At 35.7% G+C, this 23,749-nt stretch overlaps 1 protein-coding gene and 1 pseudogene across 1 annotated transcript in view; both read right to left on the bottom strand.

Annotated features, from left to right (window-relative positions):
* The window catches only part of TDRD3 (tudor domain containing 3), a 210,793-nt gene that overhangs the window by 3,718 nt on the left and 183,326 nt on the right, over positions 1 to 23,749 (bottom strand). The window contains exon 14 of the mRNA XM_059042391.2: positions 2,591 to 2,716. Within this exon, the coding sequence (XP_058898374.1) occupies positions 2,600 to 2,716 (117 nt within the window). The 3' untranslated portion in view covers positions 2,591 to 2,599. The remainder of the gene's footprint in view (positions 1 to 2,590; positions 2,717 to 23,749) is intronic.
* LOC131743561 (trimethylguanosine synthase pseudogene) lies at positions 10,465 to 13,011 on the bottom strand (annotated as a pseudogene).

Here is a 23,749-nt window from a genome sequence, read left to right as displayed (position 1 = left end):
CAGCCCTCCCTTCAACAGCCCTAAAGCACCCTTGAAGAGCCCTAGAGTCCTGCATCCACTGTCCTAAAGCAATCAGAGGGTTGAGAACCTTTGGCCTCATTTTAAAACTTGTTTTAAACAATTTAGAAGACCCTGGAAAGCTAACAGGGAATTCTGTTTTCATTTACCTTAAATAAGATTTAATTATAAGCACACTGAGCTTATTTTAAAAGTGGATGTTCAACTGTGCACAATGTAAAGTTGCTGAAGTCCTTACGTATACTTTGATTCTGTTTTGGTCAATTCTTGCATGCTACAGAAAAATGCCCAAAGTCAAGAAGTAGCTCTTCTGTGATACTGTGGACAATAGGTCATGTCTGTTTACTTGACAGCCTTGTATTAAGTGCAAAGAAAAACCAACGATAAGAGGAAAAAGGTGCTATACTGGCTTACTCGGGTAAATCAGAAGTCAAATAGCATCAGGCTTCTGCTCCAGGCACACTACTACATAAGGAGCAAAGGGCTAGAAAATATAAGAAAACATTTCTTCATTTAGGATGACAGAACTAATTTCTAACCAATGAAAGAGCTTTGGGGAAGCTGCAGGAGATATAAGACTCTGGAACAGTGCTGTCCAGAAATATAATCTGAGACATATGTAATTCTTACTTTTCTGGTAGCCACATTAAAAATAAACAGGTGAAATTATTGTAATAACTTTTTATTTAACCCAATATATTAAAAATATTATCACTGGGCTTCCCTGGTGGTGCAGTGGTTGAGAGTCTGCCTGCCGATGCAGGGGACACGGGTTTGTGCCCAGGTCCGGGAAGATCCCACATGCCGCGGAGCGGCTGGGCTCGTGAGCCATGGCTACTGAGCCTGTGCGTCCGGAGCCTGTGCTCCGCAACGGGAGAGGCCACAACAGTGAGAGGCCCGCGTACCGCCAAAAAAAAAAAAAAATATATATATATATATATATATATATATATATATATATATATATAAAATTTTGATATATAAATAATAAAAATTATTGAGTTTTTTTTCAAACTAAGTCTGAAATCTGGTATGCATTTTTTATTTATAGCATATCTCAATTCAGGCTAGCTGCATTGCAAGTGCTAAACAGTCTTGGCTGGTTTGAGAGTCACTTAGTAGGGGACAAATACAATGTGGATAACAGCATTATCAGAATGAACAGTTGAAATAAGGAATAAGGAAATAAGGAATTGGGAACAATTCCTTAAAAATTCTCAATAGTCTTGCTACTAAGAAGAGCCTAAGAAAAAAGATATAAAGTCTAAAATAGTCTATGTGATGTATAACAAAAGCTGTAACAGGAAAACTCTAATTATTAAAAAAAAAATTCAAAAACCCTGGCATAAGGAAAAAATAGAAATGTTACCAAAGATGGCGAAAGTATTTCTTTCTAAAAACATATTAAGAAGGTCTTTGTTCATCAAAATGAGATGTCTTAGATTGGTCCTATAATTTGCTGAGTTTGTTATATTTCTCTTCCTTCCTACTGAAGATGATTTTCAGATACCAACTCTCTTTCTGAAACTCTAAGATGAAAGTTTCTGGATTGACAGCATAAGGCCCCAAAATTACAACTCAATAAGCAGTTATGTCTTCATCCAATTCCTGTATATATGAAACATTTCCTCTTTCTTAAAAAGGACTGAAATCAATTAAACAAAAAATAAACTCAATTACCCAGGTTGATAATTATTTAGTCCTTTGTTTTCTTTCATCTTCTTCCTGCTTTCAAACCTATAGTCATTTCACTGATTGTCATCACCTCCAATAGAAAAGAGTAGGTATAGAGAAAAAAGGAGATTAGGGATAGCATTTGCGGGGAAAGGTTTGGAGAAAAAGTAGTTTGTAACTATGGTATTATATTAAATACTTTATAATTGAAAGTAGTTTTAAAACATTAGTTTTCTTCTATTACAGGCAAACCCCAGAGATACTGAGGGCTCAGTTCCAGACCACCACAATAAAGTGAATATCACAATAAAGTAATCACCCTACGTTTTCGGTTTCCCAGTGCATAGAAAAGTTATATTTACACTATACTGTTGTCTATTGAGTGTGCAATGGCATTATGTCTAAAAAACGATGTACATGCCTTAATTAAAAATATTTTATTGCTAAAAAGTGCTAACCATCATCTGAGCCTTCAGTGAGTCATAATCATTTTGCAATAGTAACATCAAAGATCACTGACTACAGAGCACCGTAAAAAATATAATAATAATGAAGAAGTTTGAAATATTGTGAGAATTACCAAAATGTGACAGAGACAGAAAAGTGTGCAAATGCTGTTAGAAAAATGGCACTGATAGAATTGCTTGATGCTGGGTTGCCAGAAACTTCCAATTTGTAAAAAACGCAATATCTGTGAAGTGCAATACAACGAAGCACAATAAAATGAGGTAGGTCTATGTTATTATGAAATATTATATATATTTATATATTATTATATATAATAATATATTATATATTTATTATATATAATATAATATGTTATATATAACTGGACTTATATATTTAACATGATAGTATCTTTCTTTACATGGAAAGCTCCTCACAATGTCAACTTTACCTTCTCACATTAGGTCCGAGCCCGGGGAGGTTGGTAGAACTGCTGGGTTGGCCGAGTGGATCGTCTTGGCTGGCCATCACCTCCTCTACGGAATTCAAGAGTTTGGTCATAGGTGGCTTCTTCTTCCTATTTGCAAAGAGGAGTGATTTAACATGTTCAGAGCAGTTCCAAGTTTCCTACATTAAATACATTTTATGGTCCCCATTTTGATATACCCTCTTAAGCTGCCCTGGGATTTGCATCTGTCAACTTTTATAATAGTGGGCAGCAGGGGAAAGAAACAAAAAGGCAAGGACATTGTTAAAACTCTTGGTCCTTGTTAATAGAAGGATGAAATTTATAGTGGTAACATTAGAATCAAATTTAATTCTAGAAAAGGAAACTATTTCCACATAATAGTATGGTTATCTCCTCAAATGACTTGACACAATGTGGTGAAAACACAGAAAAGCAAGCAATGTAATACAATTTTAATTGAATATTTGGGCTTCTGAATATTTCCAGGTATTTATCATGGAAAGGGGTTTTGGTAAGATATGGAAAAGGGATTGAGGAGCCAGAGAACGTTCACCAGCTGTTTGTCCTCATCTGATGAAATCTCCAACATCGTTAAGAACCTTACATCTAGAGACAGGAAAAAATAATGGATTGGAATGAGGAGAGAAATACAATTTACATATAAAGAAAGCTTCATGCAAGACACAGAAATCGCCACGGTAAGACGCAAACTGTTTTCTTCTCATATTCTTTCTTACTAAGGAGGTAGAACCAGCAACTCAAGGAATGGCATGGATAAATTAGTATAAACAGAATAAACAGCAGAAACAGTATAGTTAATTACAATATTTGAAAAGGACTTAGAAGCAACAGAAATGTAGCCAAAAGCCACTCTGGTTTCTTACTGAGTGCTGCCACCCTGTTATTTTAGTGTTTTAAATTAATGCAGCTGTGAAGTATGTTCCCTTCAGAGAGAGAAAAAAATTGGCTCTCATTTTTGTTTATGAAAGAAACAGTATCTATTTCAAAAGTAGAGTTTAAATTCCAGCTGAATTATCAGAGCACAATAATTTGCATGATTTAGGAAATTTACCCTGTTTCTTCCTCCTCCTCCTTACTTTATCGTTGAATCTTCTGTCCCAAAAGATTGCTTTCCTTTGACCCTAATAGCAAATGGAGTTATATGAAAGACTGAGTTCTATTCTTTAATTTTTACAGATCAACTATTGCAATTTTACTTGATGCACGTAGAAAGATGCTATGATAATTTGATCAAATCCTATTATTTAGAAATATTTAATATTTGGCACGAACATATCACCCATTAATAAGCATTCTCCACAGTATTCTTAAGAACCATTATCTCCATTTTATATAAAGGACACTGAAGTCCAGGAAAGCTTTGTGACTTTGCCCTAATACTTCGAAGATAAATCTGAGTTTTGATTCAGACACTGCTATTTAAATCCTTAAGTGTCAGTCTGCATGTAAAAGAAATAAACTAATTGCCAAAAATTAATGATCACCCTTAAGGGGCTATCATCACCTAAATAAGAGAATAGAGAAATCTGACAATATATCTGGCATAACTCAATAACAACGTTTTAGAGACAAACTTCCAGATTAGTTCTCCTTTCTCTATGCCCCTTTCATTAATAATCAATCTCAAAATGGTTAGACGCCTCAGATATTATGTCTATAATTTAGTAAAGCAATTAAGATGCAGGAAGAAAAATTAAAGTGCTCAGGAAAGAAGAGAAATATTTTTATTAATATGGTCACTGCTCTGAATGATTATTGTCAAATCTTATAGCTAAATTTGAAAAGAAACTATTTTTATGACATATGACATTTGCAACTGTGCATATTAACTGAGAAGGATGAAAATATGTTTGCTGCTATAGAAGGTGAAGTAATTATTCTAGGAATTAGAATGGAATATTATTATTCTCCACACCCAGCTGCAAAACTGGTTAGAGGACATCTAAAAACCTATATACTTTATCAATAAAATATAGTATTAAAGGTAGGACACTACATTTACTGAGTGAGTGAGCTGGATTTATATAATAAATATGACGTTGCTATTTGAAAAACTATCTCTACTGTTTAAAAAATCTCAGACTATACTAGCCATAACCAATTAAATGGTTTTACAGAGATGACCAACCATGGGATTTCTTTCACATTATTTGATGTCTTCACAATCATTTTATACAAAATGGAAGCAAAAAACAAAAATAATTCTGACAGCTTGGTTTTCAGTTGTCAAAGGCACAATCTTGCTCTTTTAACTTTGAAATATTCTTCCCACAGAGTAGTCGGGGGCAAACCTGGTTACCCACAAAAACCACTTCATACATCTTAGAGTTAGTAATTTTTAGCACTGAATGAGCACCTCTTTCCATATAACACACAGCTCAATTTAATAGATCAGTTTATTTGGAGTCATCTTTGAATGAAATTTATACCTTTATCTTCTTCCTTTAGTTTCCCTACTCTGTAACAGCTTTAGAACTAAAAAAAATTTTAATTTCACAGTCCATGAACATTAAAAAAAAATCTGACAGTATTTTGAGCTGGCACAGACCTGGAAGGCTATCTGGTCTGTCCCCTTAGATTTGACAGATGAGGAATCTCTAAACCCAGAGAGGTGATTTTCCCAAGTCACAGAGCTCACTAGAGGAAGAGTCCAGACCAGGGCCATTTTGTTTCTGACTCAGACAAGGCTCTTTAAAAGACTGGTGATAACGTTCATAAAAATGGAACTGACCAATGCCATCTTCACCAAAGCTTTTGAGATTTAGAACCATTTTATTGGGACTCAGATTTTTGCTCACCATGCTATCAGATTTACCTGGTTTCAAAATACTAAATAAATAATATTCAAAATGCGTCCTCTTTTTATGCCAATATTTAGTAGTTTATTACCCCTTTTAATGAAAAGATACATATGCAATAATCATTGTGACACCAAACATGAATGAAGTGATATGTTGAAAGGAGAAAAAGAGTCACAGCACCAATGCAAAAAGGAGACACACAACTTTACCTATAAAACACATTTGACGGGTCACAACTACACCTTTCCTGCATATCATTTTTAGTCTCTCATTAGCACGAACTACATCTTGAGTAAGAGAATACAGACAAATACATTATTTCCTCATTTATAAATGAGCTGTTGGAAAAGCTCATTGTAAATCAGTTACTTCGAACCTGGAACATACTTCAGTAGGAGGTGTGAAACACATTTAAATACAGGTCAGGTTCTCTGTTCCACAAGTGAAGGTGATGTGCAGGTAAGCATATAAACCACCATTCTAAAGAAGGTGGTGGATCTGGTGGTTCTCAACTGGGAGTGATTTCCCTAACCCACTGAGTGGGGGGGTGGGGGAGGTAGCCAATGTCTGGAGACATTTTTGGTTGCTATATCTGAGGGGTGCTACTGGCAGCTAGTGGGTCTGGAGACATTTTTGGTTATTATAAGCTGAAGGAGTAGGTGGGGGGGAGTTGTTACTGCATCCAGTAGGTAGAGGCCAAGGATGCTCGCTAGGCAAATGGAGGAGGAGGAAAGTTCCTATTCCTAAGTGCCAGGACAGCCTGGAAAATAATTCTGAAATTCAGGAAGTTTGGGTTTGCCACCCTTTCCCTTTTCCTTTTCGAATACTTCTTCTGCCTCTGTCTCTAATGCCTAAAAGCTGCGTTTATGGAACTTCTGTGGGGAGGTCTCTATTTGCTGACAATACTATGTTTTCCTCTGCTTCAGCAACATTTTCATACTTACTTAACTAACTGAATGGCCTTATCTTACATTACCATTTCTTCAGCATTTTTGCACAGCCATGACTTTGTAAGGAGAAAACGATTATTGATTACTGGTGGGAGTAGGGCACAGGGATGGCAATTCTCTACACAAAAAAACTTGGAAAAACTTACTAATATTGTTACCTCTAATAGCTATTTTGTGTGAAATTTAATAAAAATTTTTCTAGTCAGTTCCTTGTAACAATTTGCCTAGTAGTAACAAAAACACAAGCCAGCATACAAAATGTATACAATGTACCCTCAGCAATAATCCTTGAACTCTGAATATTTTGAACACTGAAATCATAATGAGTACATATCTCCTTGAGTGATTCACATATGAACTACTTATGAATTTCCAGACCACCTTTGCCTGTCTGGTTAACTTGTGTAGTCACTTTATAGAAATAGAAACTAATTTTAATATAAAACCTAAGCAAACAATAATTTAAAGACACACGTGCTTTCCCAAAACATCATGTAATAAAGGCAAAATAGGGACAGTAAAAAGATCATTGGTTGCCAAGGGTTGGGGGTATGGAGGAATGAATATGCAAAACACAGGAAGATTTTTAGGACTGTGAAACTATCCTGTATGATACTATTATGGTAGATACATGTCCCAATACATTTGTCCAAACCCAATGTACACCATGAGTGACCCCTGATGTAAACTATGTACTCTGGAAAATAATAATGAGTTAATGTAGGTCTATCAATTGTAACAAATGTACAACTGATAGATGGTGGGGGATGTTGATAAACAGGAGTGGCTATGCATGTGTGGGGGTGAAGAGTATGTGGGAAATCCCGTACCCCTCTCAGTTTTGCTGTGAATCTAAAACTCCTCTATAAAATAAAGTCTAAAGCAAACAAAAAAAACAGGCTGTAAAGTAGGCCACATCAGTGTAATACTTTGCACCTCATATATTGCTGATGTGGTAGATCCTTAATATTTGACGAAATATTTGTTGACCTGCCTTATTAAAATGGCACATCTTGATCCATTCAGGTTTTTCCTGTGGTTATCTGTAACTAAAATATGAGAATTAAATTTCTTTCATCCTTGGGATGCCATCAGCATTAATTAATGCATGAAAACCACTTTGAAGATTATTGAGCTTTCTGAATTGGCTCTAGGTTGTGTTTAATTTTGATTATACCTTGGATATTCATAAGATTTCCTCTTGGTTTCCACTGGAAAACTTTGACCTTTGATTTTACTTTTTAGTTCAAGTAATGAAATAAAGTACCTCTGCCCCATTCAAAAACAAAAAAATCATGTAATGAATGGATTCCAAAAGTAGAACTTAAAATATTTTAAGTAATCTATTTTAGATCAATTATACTAATATTCTATTATATTAGAGTAACTGATAATTGGAGAGTAATAAAGTAATTGAAGATAATGGATAACAGCTGTGCCTACAGGAGTCAAGTATTATGATTAACACTGAACCTTAGCTTACCAATTACTCTTGTTTAAAAATATATTCCAATTCCATATTTACAACTCCACCACAAAATAAACTGGGTCTGTCTGGTAGCCTGGAACCACAGACTACAAAACAGATAGTTTCTGTAAAGAACAGTTAGTCCAAACAACTAAGAAGCTATAATTTGCTCAAGTAATTAGTACCATAACTGGAGTTAGTAGGTCTTCTGATTCATAGTCTCATAGTGTGAAGTCTGTCCTTCACACTATGCTTCCAAGTAATGAGGACAAGAAATACAGATACAGTGAATGCCAGAATTGGAAGAGGATCTGGGGATAATCTAATTGAGCAAATTTAAATTTTAAAAATTATCATTATCATCATCTATTTTGGGGGTAAATGTGATACTCTTCTTTCAAATGAAATTTTATATAGAATTCCAACATAAAATAGATGGGCTCAGGTTACAGTGGATGTTTTTACATGTGTATGTGAGCAGTATCCCCTTGGCTTTCTCTTCTTTAGTTCTTTCAAGTTCTGTAACCCCTAAAGCACAAAAACTAAAACCCAACTTGGTTCAACCTCTGCTGTACACTAGGAACCAGCTAGGTTGAGTGGGTTGATTAATATAAGAAAATGAGCAGCTGAAAGAACAGGAACAGGAACACAGGCCCCTGACTCAGTTCAGAGACTGTTGTCTTTGCGTGTTATCACAGGGAAAATCTACACCCTGCTTTTGACTTCTATGAATTAAATTTCTCATTTGACAATATAAACTCACCTTCTATATCTAAATGGGGAAAAATAAAAATCTCAGGCTTCATTAAACATAAGCAAAATAAGCAAATTTTATGATAATAAACTAATTTATGTTTTTGAAACTTTGAGTGAAATGATACCATCTTAGAATAGTGTAATGCAGAATTATAATCCCTCTTTCCCTCAGAGCAGCTCTAAGATAATCTATTTAATATACCACGTCCGGTAATAATTTATTTTAACCAAATATTTTGTGACAGAAAAAAACCCCACACTGCTACATGTAGAAGAATGAAATTAGAACACTCCCTAACACCATACACACAAAAAAACTCAAAATGGATTAGAGACCTAAATGTAAGACAGGACACTATAAAACTCTTAGAAGAAAACATAGGAAGAACAGTCTTTGACATAAATCACAGCAAGATCTTTTTGATCCACCTCCTAGAGTAATGGAAATAAAAACAAAAATAAACAAATGGGACCTAATGAAACTTAAAATCTTTTGCAAAGCAAAGGAAACTACAAACAAGACAAAAAGACAACCCTCAGAATGGGAGAAAATATTTGCAAATGAATCAATGGACAAAGGATTAATCTCCAAAATATATAAACAGCTCATGCAGCTCAATATTAAAAAAACAACCCAATCAAAAAATCGGCAGAAGACCTAGGTAGACATTTCTCCAAAGAAGACATACAGATGGCCAAGAAGCAGATGAATAGCTGCTTGACATCACTAATTATTAGGGAAATGCAAATCAAAACTACAATGAGGTATCACCTTACACCAGTTAGAACGGGCATCATCAGAAAATCTACAAACAACAAATGCTGGAGAGGGTATGGAGAAAAGGGAACCCTCTTGCACTGTTGGTGGGAATGTAAATTGATACAGCCACTATGGAGAACAGTATGGAGGTTCCTTTAAAAACTAGAAATAGAATTACCATATGACCCAGCAATCCCACTACTGGGCATATACCCTGAGAAAACCATACTTCAAAAAGATACATACACCCCAATGTTCATTGCAGCGCTATTTACAATAGCCAGGTCATGGAAGCATGACCTAAATGCCCATCGACAGATGAACGGATAAAGAAGATGTGGTACATATACACAACGGAATATTACTCAGCCATAAAAAGGAACGAAATTGGGTCATTTGTAGAGATGTGAATGGATCTAGAGACTGTCATATAGAGTGAAGTAAGTCACAAACAGAAAAACAAATATCGTACATTAACGCATATATGTGGAACCTAGAAAAATGGTACAGATGAACCAGTTTGCAGGGCAGAAACAGAGACACAGATGTAGAGAACAAACATATGGACACCAAGGGGGGCAGTGGTGGGGGTAGTGGTGGTGGTGTGATGAGTTAGGAGAGTGGGACTGACATATATACACTAATATGTATAAAATGGATAACTAATAAGAACACGCTGTATAAAAAAATAAATAAAATTTAATTAGAAAAAAAAACACCCACACTGATTCAAGACAAGAAACAAAATTGGATTCAAAATCTAATTACTAAGCAACTGGTCCAAAATGCATGGTGACAATATAATGTTTTTATTTTTCTTCCTTTCACTGCCATTTTAATAGAAAAAGAATATAAACTTCTATATTACAAAATATATTTCACATTTTTTTCAATAGAAACTTAAAAAACACTAACTTTATAAAATAAATGGATGTTTAAAAGCAAATTCTGGATGGTACTGCATCAATGTGGGGAAAAAGTGTATTAGGGTACAAATACCCATTTGACTACGGGTACAAAGTATCAGTGAATACAGAGAAGAAATTCCAAGTGAATAGTGTTCTGACCGCTATGATCTTTTGATCTCTATACCACCTCACTTATGATTCAGAGGCTGATCTGCTGATCAGTTCCCCCAAATAAGCAGTGATTGTCTTCAATCTATTATTAAGAAAGTTTTGTCTATTTCCACTTGCCCTCCAGGCCCAGCCAAGGACACCACCTGGTCGATATTAGCATTTCTTGGAAGAAAATAAATGATATTATTAGTGATCTTCTGGGAAAGTCTGAAAAATTTCAAAGCCATCAGGAGACATCATGGTGCTGATGTCAAAGATCTCGGCAGTGGTGTAGTCTGGTCCTCCCCAAGGAGGGCTGAGAAACATGACATCAGCCTTTAAACAAGAAGCCAGCTGCAGGAAAGCTCCACAGATGAACTCAATCTTGTCTGCTACCCCATAAATTTCTGCATTATTGTAAGATCGATCTTAACAGGATCAGTATCAATGGCGATCACTCTCTTTCCTGTTAAAGCACACTGTATGGTATTTCCTCCAACTCCACAAAATGCGTCAACTATGGTGTCACACTGGAAGGACTGGCTGACCCTGCCAGCAATGTGCTCAGCGATCTTCTCAGGTGTAACTGAAAACCAGCCCTCTCTGCCTAATTTAATCCCATCATCAAAGTGGGAGAAGAGCCTGTATCTCTGGGCCCAGTACTTTGCTAGCTCGGGCACAGCAGTGATCTCAGGAGGCAGACCAATTCCCTTGCTGTTCTTGCTCTTCTTCTTCTTCTTTTTATTTTCAGCTTCGGCTTCTACCTGAAGACGGTCTGGTGCAGCCTGGGTGGGGCAGTCACCCACATCTGTCACTGCTGCTTCTGTGCTGTCCCTGTCAGTTTTCTCTGTTCCCACTTCCCCAGCTGGAGACATGGCATGACGCTTTCCAGGTTCTGGTTCACTCGTCTCCGGTGGGTCATCCCCTTTTTCAACAGACACTTCCTGCTCCTCTAAACCACTGCTTGTGCAAGTATCTTGCACGTTGTTATGAGAAACTGACTCCTGCGATGCTTCCTCATCCATTGGTTCATTAACCCATTTTAGGAATTTTTCTACCTTACTCAAAGTTTTGCTTTTCTTGAAAAGAGTTTTTCCTGGCTCTTCAGTGAAGAACATGTGTTTGTTTTTCATATTGATTTGTCTTCTCATGTCCAAGTACTTTGACTTGTACTTCACATTCTTGTGTGGATACCTGACCCGCCAGTGACTGAAATTTGAAATTCCACCATATTTTTTCCTGAGCCATGCTCGAATCCTAGAAGGGAACCGTCGACATCAAAGTCTGAATCCGGGTTTTCATCGATGTCCAGTTCATGGCTCCTCTTGAATTTGCTTGGCTTCTGTTCAGGTGGATCTCCGCCACTCTCATCTCCATCAGTGCCGATGAGGTGTGGTCTGTCTTTGATTGTGTTTGTTTGCTTCTGATGACTCTTGTGAATCCTGAGCTGGTTGGCTTGTGCTTCTCTTCTCAGACAAGCTGCTTTCCTTGCTTCCTCCATTACATGGTTCACTTTGGCCCAAAGCAACGCATTCTCTTCTGCTAACTTCACTTAAACACTGATGTCCATCACAACTCACAGAGGGATCTAATCGGCTCTGTTCTACTTCCTCTGAATTCAGACTTATATTACTAAGTCCATCAATAATTTCATTATGATCTTTATCACTTTTACTAGAGCTTCCGCTACCCACTGATGAAGATGGAGAAGAAAGTTCATCTGCTTTTGTGCAATTTTCGTCTTTCTTGCTGTCAACTACTGTTTTAGACACACAAGTATCTGTATCACAGATTTGTGAAGCATCAAAAGTCCAACCTTGAGCTTCCCAATACTGAAACTGTTCCAAATAATACAAGACAGCTGGCTATAATGCTGCTCCCATTCCTCCTCTGTATTAAGGATGCTCCAGGGTTCTGAGGACGGCATCTGACCTGCATGCTTTTCTTGCCAGCTTTGCCACAGCAGTTCCCCACCGTATTCCTTCCAGTACTTCTCCCAGAGCTCCATAATTTCCAGCTTTGGAGATAATGTATTTTCAGCAGGAAGATTCTCACCTTCAATGTCTTTTTTGGTTCGAAGTTTATACCTTCTGGTGTTCTCATTCTCAGATGAAGATGGATCATCTGAAGCCAAAATGTCATCTTCCTCACATTCTTGTCTCCAAAATTCTCTCTTAATTTCATCTAAGTACTTCTTTTGATGTTTTTTCTTTTTATTTTAACTTTGTTTCTAGTATTCATAGATACCTCAAAATTCTTATGTGCAGACACCCTACCAAACTGAAGTGGCAGTCCCATACTTCTTATGAGTTCAGCCTCAGAATCAAATTCACTTTCATCTGGGCCTACATCTTTGCTGTCACATGACTCTGCAGTGCCCTGGGAATGACCACCTTCTTCCTCTTCTGTAGCTTGCTCTCCTGCACTGTTGCCATTGTCTTTAACGTAGTAGCCTTTTAATCCCAAACTGCACTATTTCTGATCTTCCACAAACGCTCTGGAGCAGAGGCAGAGGATGCAGGAGCCCTCCCACAGGTCTTCAAGGAAGAGATACATCTCCACCCCGGAGCTCCACTTCTCGCAGTACATCGTAGCGCCGCAGAGGCGGCGGCCATGTGGCAAACGGTGCCGGAAGGCCTCCCGGCTGCTGTTCTGCTGCTGGGGACCGAGGGGAGGACTGGAGGCGCGCCTGGCTGCCGGGGAGGAACGGCAATATAATGTTTTCATTCCTGTATCATGTAGAATTTCAGGAGAACTCTGAGACATTTCACTGTGTTCTGATATTCTCTTTTTAGAAAAGAGTATAGTCTCTAAAGTTACATAAGAATTAGGTAAAGATTATTGATGATTCTATCAGATATTAGGAAATCATCTGAATCCCTACCTCAAGGGCTTTAGTCTGCACTCTGCAAACTAAAGCACTACCTAAATAAGACAACTAAACTTTAACATGGAAGAAAACTGGATGTTTCAATGACAGTTAAAGCAAATACAGTACTATCCACCATTGTCTTTCCTCTAACATCGTTAAGATCTTCTACTATTTAATACAAAGTAAACAAGCTATTTTTGGCAGCTTAGACACTCAAGAAAATGCAACTCAACATCAAAAGGCTGCATCCGTATTTCAACTAGGAGAATACAAAAAAGAGACTAGAAAATGTCACCCATATCAAACTTCAAATAATAAAAGTACTGATACTCTTCCATTCAAAAACACACCCAACTTTATTTAAAACTTGGAATAGAAAAAAAGGGGAATGAATGATTATTCTACTATGTGCCTGGGATTTTATCTCATTTAATCCTTGCAACAATGCTTTGAATTACTTAATCTCATCCTTCTACAGATGAACAAATTAAGGCTCAGAGTAACTTACCCAAAGTTATATAAGTGGCCATGCTTCAATAAGACCCCTGGGCTGTCCACTCCAAAGTTCTTTCCATGGCATCACATAGTGTATATTTTACATTTCTTGCTTCAGACAGTTTTGCTTATTTTTTCTAATAGCTAGCTAAAGATTAATTTTAAATAAGTAGATGGCTTCTGCCCTGAGGCTAGTATAAACAACATTTAATGGTCAGCATCTTTGTTGAAATGCCATAGTGAAGTCCAAAGAATGAATATATGATTTGTAAAAATGTGTACCTCTCTCCAATTCATTTCCTCTTTTAAAGCTAAAGATTAAATAGATTCCAAAGCTTTTGCAGAAGTCAGCGTAGAAAGCATATTTCTGCTCCAAAAGATGCCAATCTACTCAGAGTTCCTTGAGAGATACCTTATCATGGCATTGGTATTTAAGACCTCAGTCTGTTAGGTCAGATCTGAGTCTGAGTTTAGACTCCACCACTTCCTACATGTGTTACTCATCTTCTCTACATCTCAGTTTTCTCACATAGACAACAGTAATCAACTCATAGGTTTATGAGGAGCATTACATGAGATAATACCTAAAAACAGTTTAGCAAATAAGCCATATACGTTGTCTATTATTCTGAATTAAGTAATTCTTTGACAGTAATATATACATGCTCACTTCAATTAAACTATCAAGACTCACAGATTTTGCTAAAAATCAGGTTTGTTGTGAGAATATTCCTCAAATTGCTTTGGTCAGATAAGGAAAGTGGAAAAGCCATTGAAGAAAATGAAAGAGCCAATGCAAGGAGAAAGACTCTTGTCACCTGCTTGCCTTTTATTTCTTCAGAAATTTTAAAAACATCTATACACAAAAACTAATAATTTCACATTATAAATCATTCCAATGTTACCACTGTTTATGTTTCTTTTAGGAAGAGGTGGTCTTTTTTAATTATAGAGAAAAAGGGCAAATTAAACAAAGAAAAGGAGAAAATTAGCAGACACATTACTGAAAATGATTAATCAAAAGTTAAAGACATTATTTGCATAAAATATGAATATTTTAAGAAAAAGTTAAAAATAAACATGATTAACCTTTTTGAACATCTTGCCTTAATACCAATACCATACCCTTAAAATTTTATCAAATGCCATAAAAAAAAAAACAGAAACACTATTTAAACAGCAGAGGTATAGCAATGATGATTAATAATGAAAAATGCTTATCTATGCCTGTTGATATGTTTTCAGGTCAATGCCTATAAATTATCCTTGCAAAAGCAACTGCTTTCCCAAATATGCTAATTGAGCAAATATGTTTTAGAATATTTTATGGTTAAAACTTATGAGCCCTAATCACAAGTGGTTAATCATTTCACTCCCTCATAAGTTATACCATTTTTACATATTAAATTTGTAACTAATACAATATACTTTAAGGAATTAACTAATTCTTTCTCTGAAAGTAATAATTACCACATCATAATGCCAGACTGCTTTTTATTCTAAAACAGTCAGCCCAGTACATTTTATGTAACTGACCACTTGAGACAAATACTTATGGTATGCTTCAGTGACCTGTAATAGACTAAAGAAACAGAATTAGAAAAAAAAAAATCTCCATGTCAAATTGATAAAATACAGGCCAGATCTTTGCCATTAAAAGGTACTGAGTGTTGGAGTAGGAAAAGGAGACGACTTGACATGCTTTATATAACTATAAGAAAAGGTTTGCAATATCTAACAGTACAGAAATAAAATCATTTGCTAATGTTTTCACCCCATTAGTGAAAATTAAGGAACATAAGATTGACAGGAAAAGAATTAAAATTTTGAATCTTATAGCAGCTATCTATAAGATTATTTATAGTTATCTATAAGATTACAATGTAATAATCATTTTCACATTTAAATCCCATACATACCCAGCAACCCATATTAACAACGTCTGCATAATGAAGTAAAATTATTTCTCTTTAGTGAAACTTAAAGAAAACATGTTTAAAAGTCCTTATCAATTATCAGGCTAGTTAATAAAAGCTGTAGCTTTAGAATTGTGAGGTGCCCCAGGAGTCAATGATCTGACCTACAAGGTACAAAATTCATCCCCACACATCACACACAGGTGGTGTGATGGTTCTGTCTCCGTCATATAAGTGGTGAAGGATACTGAGGCTTTCTCAGCATCACTCCTTTGTATCCTTCTCTAGAAAGTGCAAATTACCCGGGCTTTCTAGTTAAGCCTATTTGCCATATAGAAGATTTTAAATTATTTTAAAACAAGTATTATGCCTTTCCTTAGTCTTCTATTTTCTAAAATCAAAAGACTCAGTTCCTGGAATCATTTGTCAAATACCATTATTTCCAATATCTCCCATCATCTTGATCATCTTTTCCTTTATACATTTTAATATTTACTATTCTATGTAACCTAGTATTCAGAATAATATTGCATGTATGGTCTGCTTGCAACATAATACTACTATTTCCCATGATGAGCAAACTCTATATAATCATTAGTGCAATCTGACCTTGCTTTAATGTTTTTAGCAGCTGCTTGATCATTCCTTGCTCATACTGTACTTGTCATCAAACAAAATGCCTACAACCTACTCCCAGGTCTCTTTTATTGTATATTTGAAAAGAATTATTTTCCCAACCTAAAGTTTTAAATTTAACTGTAACTGAATACATGCACTATTGAAAGATATTACTTTGGCATAGTGTTATCATTGGTGTGTTCTGAATAACTATATAATGTTAAGTCAGTTTTTCTAAAACGTTATCTTGGTAATTTGTTAGTTTTTTTTTGCCTAGTGGAAACTGGAGGATTACCACCTAAAACATACATGGGTGGCTAAAATGTAGTTTAACCCTGAAACTAGATTCCAGTGAAATTTAGAAGATAAAAAGAGATTCACAGTATAAGATTAAGCTCTTAGGAATAGAACTGTAGGTTAAAGGAATACAGATTAAGCTCTTAGGAATAGAACTGTAGGTTAAAGGAATACGTTGATTCTTTTCCTACTCTTTGTAAAATATTTTCTAGCCCCTTGAGAAATACTAGCGTATACCTCTTGCATATACATCTTTGCTTCTCAATTTAAAATTCTCTAAATTTTAAGAGAGAATTAAGACTAAATGAACTAAATAGTTGAAAGTTACTTTACCAAAACTGTGCATCACATATTGAGTACAAACTTACTGCTATGATGAAATTTTTATATACATTATACAAAAAGTAGGTTGGTATCATTTACCTCCATTTACAAGTAAAGTGTAAAATCATGTGCTATGATGTCAGCAACTCTGCAAACTGAACATCAGCTCTACAACTTACTAGCTCAATGATTTTAAGCAAGTTTCTTAATGGCTCTGAACTTGGATTTGTACTTTTTCATGTGTATTAAGTGGGAATACTAATAATTATTTCATAGGGTTCCTGTAGTTATTAAATCAGTTAACACAGGTCAAGACATATATGGTGCCTGGTGTATATGTTCCAATTATAAGCAGGCATTGTATAGAAGGAACTCCAATCTTCACATTGTCAATCATTTATTCTAGTTTATTTCAATATGTTGGTAAAGATATATCATCTTGCTGTTACCTAAGTATAAATTACTCTTAGTATGCTTAAATTTATGAGGTTTTTTCCCTCATGTTGATATTTCAAAATGTTCGGTATATGAAGAGTCAGCTTTTTTTAAAAGAAAGCATTTTCTTTCCAAGCTTAGCTTCTCTTTTCAATCATTTTTTTGATGGTTAGACTGTTGAAGAAAGAAAAGGTATCACAAAGACTTTCTCCAAGAATAATAAGGGAGATAAACTCATTTCCATCAACTTAGGTAAAGAAAAATTAGACAGTATATATCACCTGATTTAATTAAGGCTACTAAACATATTATATTTGCTGTAATAATACTATTTCTAGGTTTATTGAAATTCAGGAACCATGTTTTTAGTCACATGTAATTCCACACCTGAAACATCTGAGATGTTCAATCGAGGCTGGGGGAACTGATAATATACTATGGAGAATAATTTGCTCATCTTCATACCCAAAGGAAAAGCAAATAAATGTTTGTTCCTACTGAATATGTAAATATTCCTGTAGTTCAAGAATGAAGCTATTGTCCTTTCCGTTCAGCCATGGCTGGAACAATGATGGTAAGAACAAATCAGGAAGGTATAAAGTCTCTGCATTAGAGTCAAAAGATTTTCTTGGGTGTTTCAAATACCCAAGAAATAGATCAAAATCAAGTGCTTATACAAATAGATCAAAATTTACATTTTAAATACATCATAAAATTAATAAAACAAAATGGATGTGATATCATTTAGGTGTTACAGTTCTTACTGTAAAACACAAATTATCCACAATACTTAATATGTACCTTCTGGAAAGTATTAAGGTAAAACAATCTACTTTTCAAAAATTCTAAATTCATCCATAAGATTATTTAAAGTATACTCCTTTATGCAACTTGAAACTCCTTCCCCTTCCTCTCACTTTCTCTCCCACATACAATGTAAGCTGCTTATTAAAATAAAAAGTAAGGCAAATAGGTCCTCTGGACAAGAAGGGACAGTAGGCTCAGTGATGGTGTCTATATTGTACAAGAATTGGTAAAACTGAGAATTACTAATTAGGGCTTAATGAGAAATCAGTAAGAGGACTTCCCTGGTGGCACAGTGGTTAAGAATCCACCTGCCAATGCAGGGGACATGGGTACGAGCCCTGGTCCGGGAATATCCTACATGCCACGGAGCAACTAAGCCCATGTGCCGCAACTACTGAGCCTGCGCTCTGGAGCCCAGGAGCAACAACTACTGAGCCCGTGTGCCACAACTACTGAAGCCTGTGTGCCTAGAGCCCATGCTCTGCAACAAGAAAAGCCACGGCAATGAGAAACCCATGAACCACAACAAAGAGTAGCCCCCTCTTGCAGCAACTAGAGAAAGCCTGCACACAGCAACGAAGACCCAACGCAGGCAAAAATAAATAAATACAGTTATTTTTAAAAAAAGAAAAATAAATAAGACTAGTAAAGTTTATGGTACTCCTTCAAAGTGTAAAATGTATGATAAAATAGTCAAATTTCACTTTCATTATCTATGGATAAGAGCAGCACAGTCTCTTAAAAGCTGCACTGAAACGAAGAGGAAAAGCCTGTCCAGGGTTAAACACTAATTTATGCAAAATCCCAGTTTTGACAAGAATCCTATCAATGTCAAGCAGCAGGTACACTGACAGCAGGACAGGCTGAAAAGCTCTGTGTCAGAGCTGGGATAGAAGTCGCCAATTTATGAAGGCTGTTATAAACCATAGGATTTCAAAAATGTGAAAGAAAATGATGGAAATTTTTATAACTTTGCAGGCAATACTATTAGCTTAAAGGGACTGCAGTTCTTTCACTTTATGAGAAAAACTAGTTTACTTTAAAAGACTTGTGAATTTTTATATTAGGGTTATATTGTAAGACTCTTAATACAAAAGTTTGTTATCCTAGTAACACTCAAACAGAAAAGAAAACTTTAACAGGAAATATAAAAGGAAAAAATTAATTCAAAGAAAAAGATGGTACAAGGAAGCAGTTTCGGTTTCCTTCCCAACTCCTGATCTGGAAGTTCCAATCAGTAATTGCTGCGGCAGTCAAGGGTCAACAAATATCACTCTGAGGAAGTGAACAATAAGGGAGGCTGCTATTTCTAAATCCTTGAAGGAAAACTAAAGAAATGGAAACAAAAGTAATTAAGAACCTATGTGCCAGGCATTTAGATCATTTGATGACTGAACAAAATATTTATTGAGCAGCTACTATGTTCTTTAAGACAACCAAAAGATTATGTATCTTGCCCAGGTTATGCTGGACTCTAAAATCCATGCTCTTTCCACACATCTCAGTAGATGCCGAGGCTGAAGGAGAGAATTACCTATCATATTAAACTTTTACAAGGCTTATATAAATAGATCAAAATCAAGTGCTTTCCATCTCATTTACATTTTAAATACATCATGAAATTATAAAACAAAATGTATGTGATATCATTTAGGTGCTATAGTTCTTACTATAGAACACAAATTATCCACAATGCTATCTACTCTGAGCACCGCCTACTATGAATCACCCAATGAGAGAATGAACTACCCTGAAATGGCTACACTATCAATAAACAGCTACTATACTTTAAATAAATTAGTGTTAAGTAAAGAACTTAGAATAATGTTGGGTACAACATTAAGTGTTCAATAAAGTTAGCTATCATTACTCCTTCACAAGTGTAAAGTTCTTTATAATGTCACATTCAACACAGTTTTTCTTTTATTGGTTTGAGTCAAGCAATTTGCATTATTCTAGTGAGTTACAGAGGTTGAGAACACAAAGACTAAACGAGCCTTGATGTGGCACTTTACATTTACAAAGTGATTTTACAATTATTGGTGTTAATAACCAATGTGATACAAAAGTGAGGCTGAGAATCTGGTCAATTAGCAACATGTTCATTTTTCTTCCAGTGAAGAAAGGAACCCAGAGGCAATCTTCTTTACTGAGACAAATCCTACTAGCTTACCAAATACATACAGTACATTTGTCCTTCAATACCCATGAGTGATTGGTTCCAGGACTGCCCCTCCATATCAACATCTGTGCGTGCTTAGATAAAATGGTATATAGTATTTGCATATAATTGACACACACCCTCCTGTAGACTTTAAATGATCTCTAGATTACTTATAATATCTATTACAATGTAAATGTTATGTAAATTATTGCTTGCATGCAGCGAAGTTATGTTTTGCATTTTGGAACTTTCTATAATTTTTTTTTCAAATATTTTTGATCCACGGTCTGTGGAACCTGTGGATACAGAAAGCTCACTGTAATTGTCTTTATGAAATTCATCCAACTTAATGTCCCCCACCCTTGGTATCCACAGACATGGAGACACTTCTGAAAAATATTACTAATGAGAAGGAAAGTATAATAAAGCAGTAAAATTCACCAATACAAATATTTTCACACCAGATTCTTCCCATTAACTATTACATGTTCCAAGAAATTTATCCTCAGAGGCTTAAATGAATACAAACTATTCTGCTTTGTATATGTAATTGGCAAGTTCCTAAATTTACCTAAGAACTTAATAGTACATTTTAAATAAATGTTCAATTTCATAATTTGATAAACCTCATAGTATTGTTTCTGTTTAATGAGTGTTATCACGTTCTGTGGCATAAACTTTGAGATAGATAACTTTCCTAAGCTCTCTTAGGAAAGTTGAAAGTAAGTTGTTGAGGCTCCTTTTTCAGAAATCTTTATCAATATTTTGGTATGGCAGCAATGAGAAAGGGCTGTCCACTTCAAAGGCAGAATAAGAATATTCCATGGTAGCTTATAAATTAATTCTATGATTGTGAACAGCTTATGTTCTTAACTGGTTTCATATTTGGATTTTGTTTTATAATTCCATAGCTAGACAACTCTTTATATCTGTCATGAAAAAATTATGATAAGCATTTAAAAATTTTTTCCTTATTTAAAACTGTGTCCATGTTAGGAAAATCTCCTTCTGTAAATAGGTCAGTTAATAGATAGAAAAGTCAATAGGTTAAGTTTTAAGAGATTAAACAGGAGTTTAAAAATTTTCTACCTTATTTTCTTCTCTTCTTACTGAGATAAGCCACTCTAAATGAACATTTTAGTAACTATCACAATTTTTTAAACAATGATATCTCTCACATGCTTGCACACTTGCACACCCAAACACACACAGGGTCATTGCGACTTTGAATGTTCAAATACCTAATTAACATTTTTATCTATTTAATGTATCACTACCTGGGGCACGAAGATTAGCTCAAGAAGGCCTAAAACTTTTGTTAACATTCCTAGGATTATACTAATGTTACTAGCAAGAGCTTAAAACCATCTTCACAGGGCATTTTCCATTACTGCATTCTGCTGAGGTCCTAGGGCAATAACATAGTCATTATGACTGTGCAGACTTTCAGATATCAGGTCCTTAATGAGAACCTCTACTGAAAATTGGCTGAGTGGTTAACTTGTTAGTTTCTACTTAATAAACTTGTAAAGTTCTTCTCATTTTTATATCCACTTAAACTTTTCCTGCAGCTACTAAAAGACCAGAAACTGAGAATGAACTGTCACAGAATGCTTTGCACGTAAGTTTTACTATGGGTTGAAAACTTCTGCTGTGAAAATACATTCTTGGTCAGCTTTTTCTCCCATTTTCCTGGGTGATTTCTAAATCTTTATATCTCTCTTCAAAATTCCTCTCCTATTTTTGACCTCATTACTTTGAACAGTTGACCTGCTTTTACTTGACAGAAAAGAGTTCATTAGTTAAGAATTATTCAGCTTCCTTCCCCGAAACCCAGCTTACTCTCATCCACACCTATATTTACTTCCTTCCTCTCTTCTCTTTAGTACTCCTCAACATACCCAAAGTCACCCAAAGTGATCGTACCCCACTTTCTCACCACAGCCTGGATTTTTTTAAATCCTTACACCTATTTTTACAACCTCTCTTTCTCTCTTTTCTTCACTGCCTTTGATGTAAACATGCTTGGATTTTCACCGAGTTCCTTTACTCCTTATTCTCTTCTTCTATCCTCATTATCTTCACAACCAAGATCCTATAAGTAGCCTAACCCTCATTTTCTTATGTGCCACTTACTGTCAAGAAACCACAAATTGTCATGCACATCCACCATTCCAATGAAAGTGCATTCTACCGTTATAAGAACCTGTCGATTGCCAAATCCAACAGCCACTTTTCAATTCTCATCTTCCTTGACCTTTCCAGCATTTTATATTGTGGATTAAGCATCCCTCCCCATCTGCCCAATCCCTTGTCCTCCTAAGCTACAGCTACTTGATGTCCCTTCCCACCCCTCAGCTGTGAAATTCCATGGAAGTTGACTCTTGTCTTCGTCTTTTCTCTTTTTACACATTCTTTTTTCTTTTTACACACAATCTCACCCATACTCTTTTACTTTTTGCCTAGACTCTGATGACTCCAAAGTCCCCATCTCTTGCCTTAACTATTGCAATAACTGGTCTCCTTGCTCTCTGCTTTCACTGAAACCCATTTTCCATTCCACAGAAATAATCTCTTAAAGCAAAATCACATGACACTCCCCTACCCAAAATCCTTCATTGGTCCTTATTCTCAGATATAAATATTCCAACTCCTTACTGTAACCCACCTGACTCCCCCATCCTTCAAGCCAACTGCCTCTGCAGCCAGCCTCATCTGCTGACACTTGCTACACCCAACCTATACTGCTGCCAAAATACCTCACCCTACCATGCCCTCCTACACTCTTTGCTATTCTCTCACACATTTTTTTCCCAAGCTAAGTCCTTCAAAACTTTCGAGACTCACATTAAACTTCATTCATTCAGATTTACCAAGTACTTATTGAGAGCCTTATGTTTTAGGGATTGTTCTGAATGCTGAAGTATTAGCTGAGATAAAGTCCCTGTTCTCACATTGCTTTCACTTAGGGGTTGGAAGGAGGGACAGGATATGCAGAAAATAAAGCGGGCAAAGGGGATAGAGAGTTTGTGTGATGGCACATTGCTGTTTTATAATACGATAGTTAGGGAAGGCCTTGCCTCTTCTATGAGTCAGTTCCTGACTGAGTTAAACACTCTCCATCTATGGTGCTTTACTTGCTGGGCTCCTCTGCTAGTCTGACTCTTTTAGTGTAGAGACTGCTCATCTATGCATTGCCATTGTCCAGCATGCAATCATTCTAAGGAAATGTGTTGTGCTGGGCACTGTTCTGGGTGGAGAGATAAAGTCACATAATAAGTGCTCAAAAAGTTTTTTGAAACAAATTAAAATATATTTGAAATTATGTTAATAAAACCTCAAATATAAAAATATCACTTTACAGTTAATATTTTAATAATGTATCAATAACTAAAACAG

Source organism: Kogia breviceps, chromosome 16 (genome assembly GCF_026419965.1).
Source record: "Kogia breviceps isolate mKogBre1 chromosome 16, mKogBre1 haplotype 1, whole genome shotgun sequence".
Lineage (NCBI taxonomy): Eukaryota > Metazoa > Chordata > Mammalia > Artiodactyla > Physeteridae > Kogia > Kogia breviceps.
The sequence above is the reverse complement of the archived record's forward strand: the minus strand, read 5'-3'. Positions and strand labels throughout refer to the sequence as shown.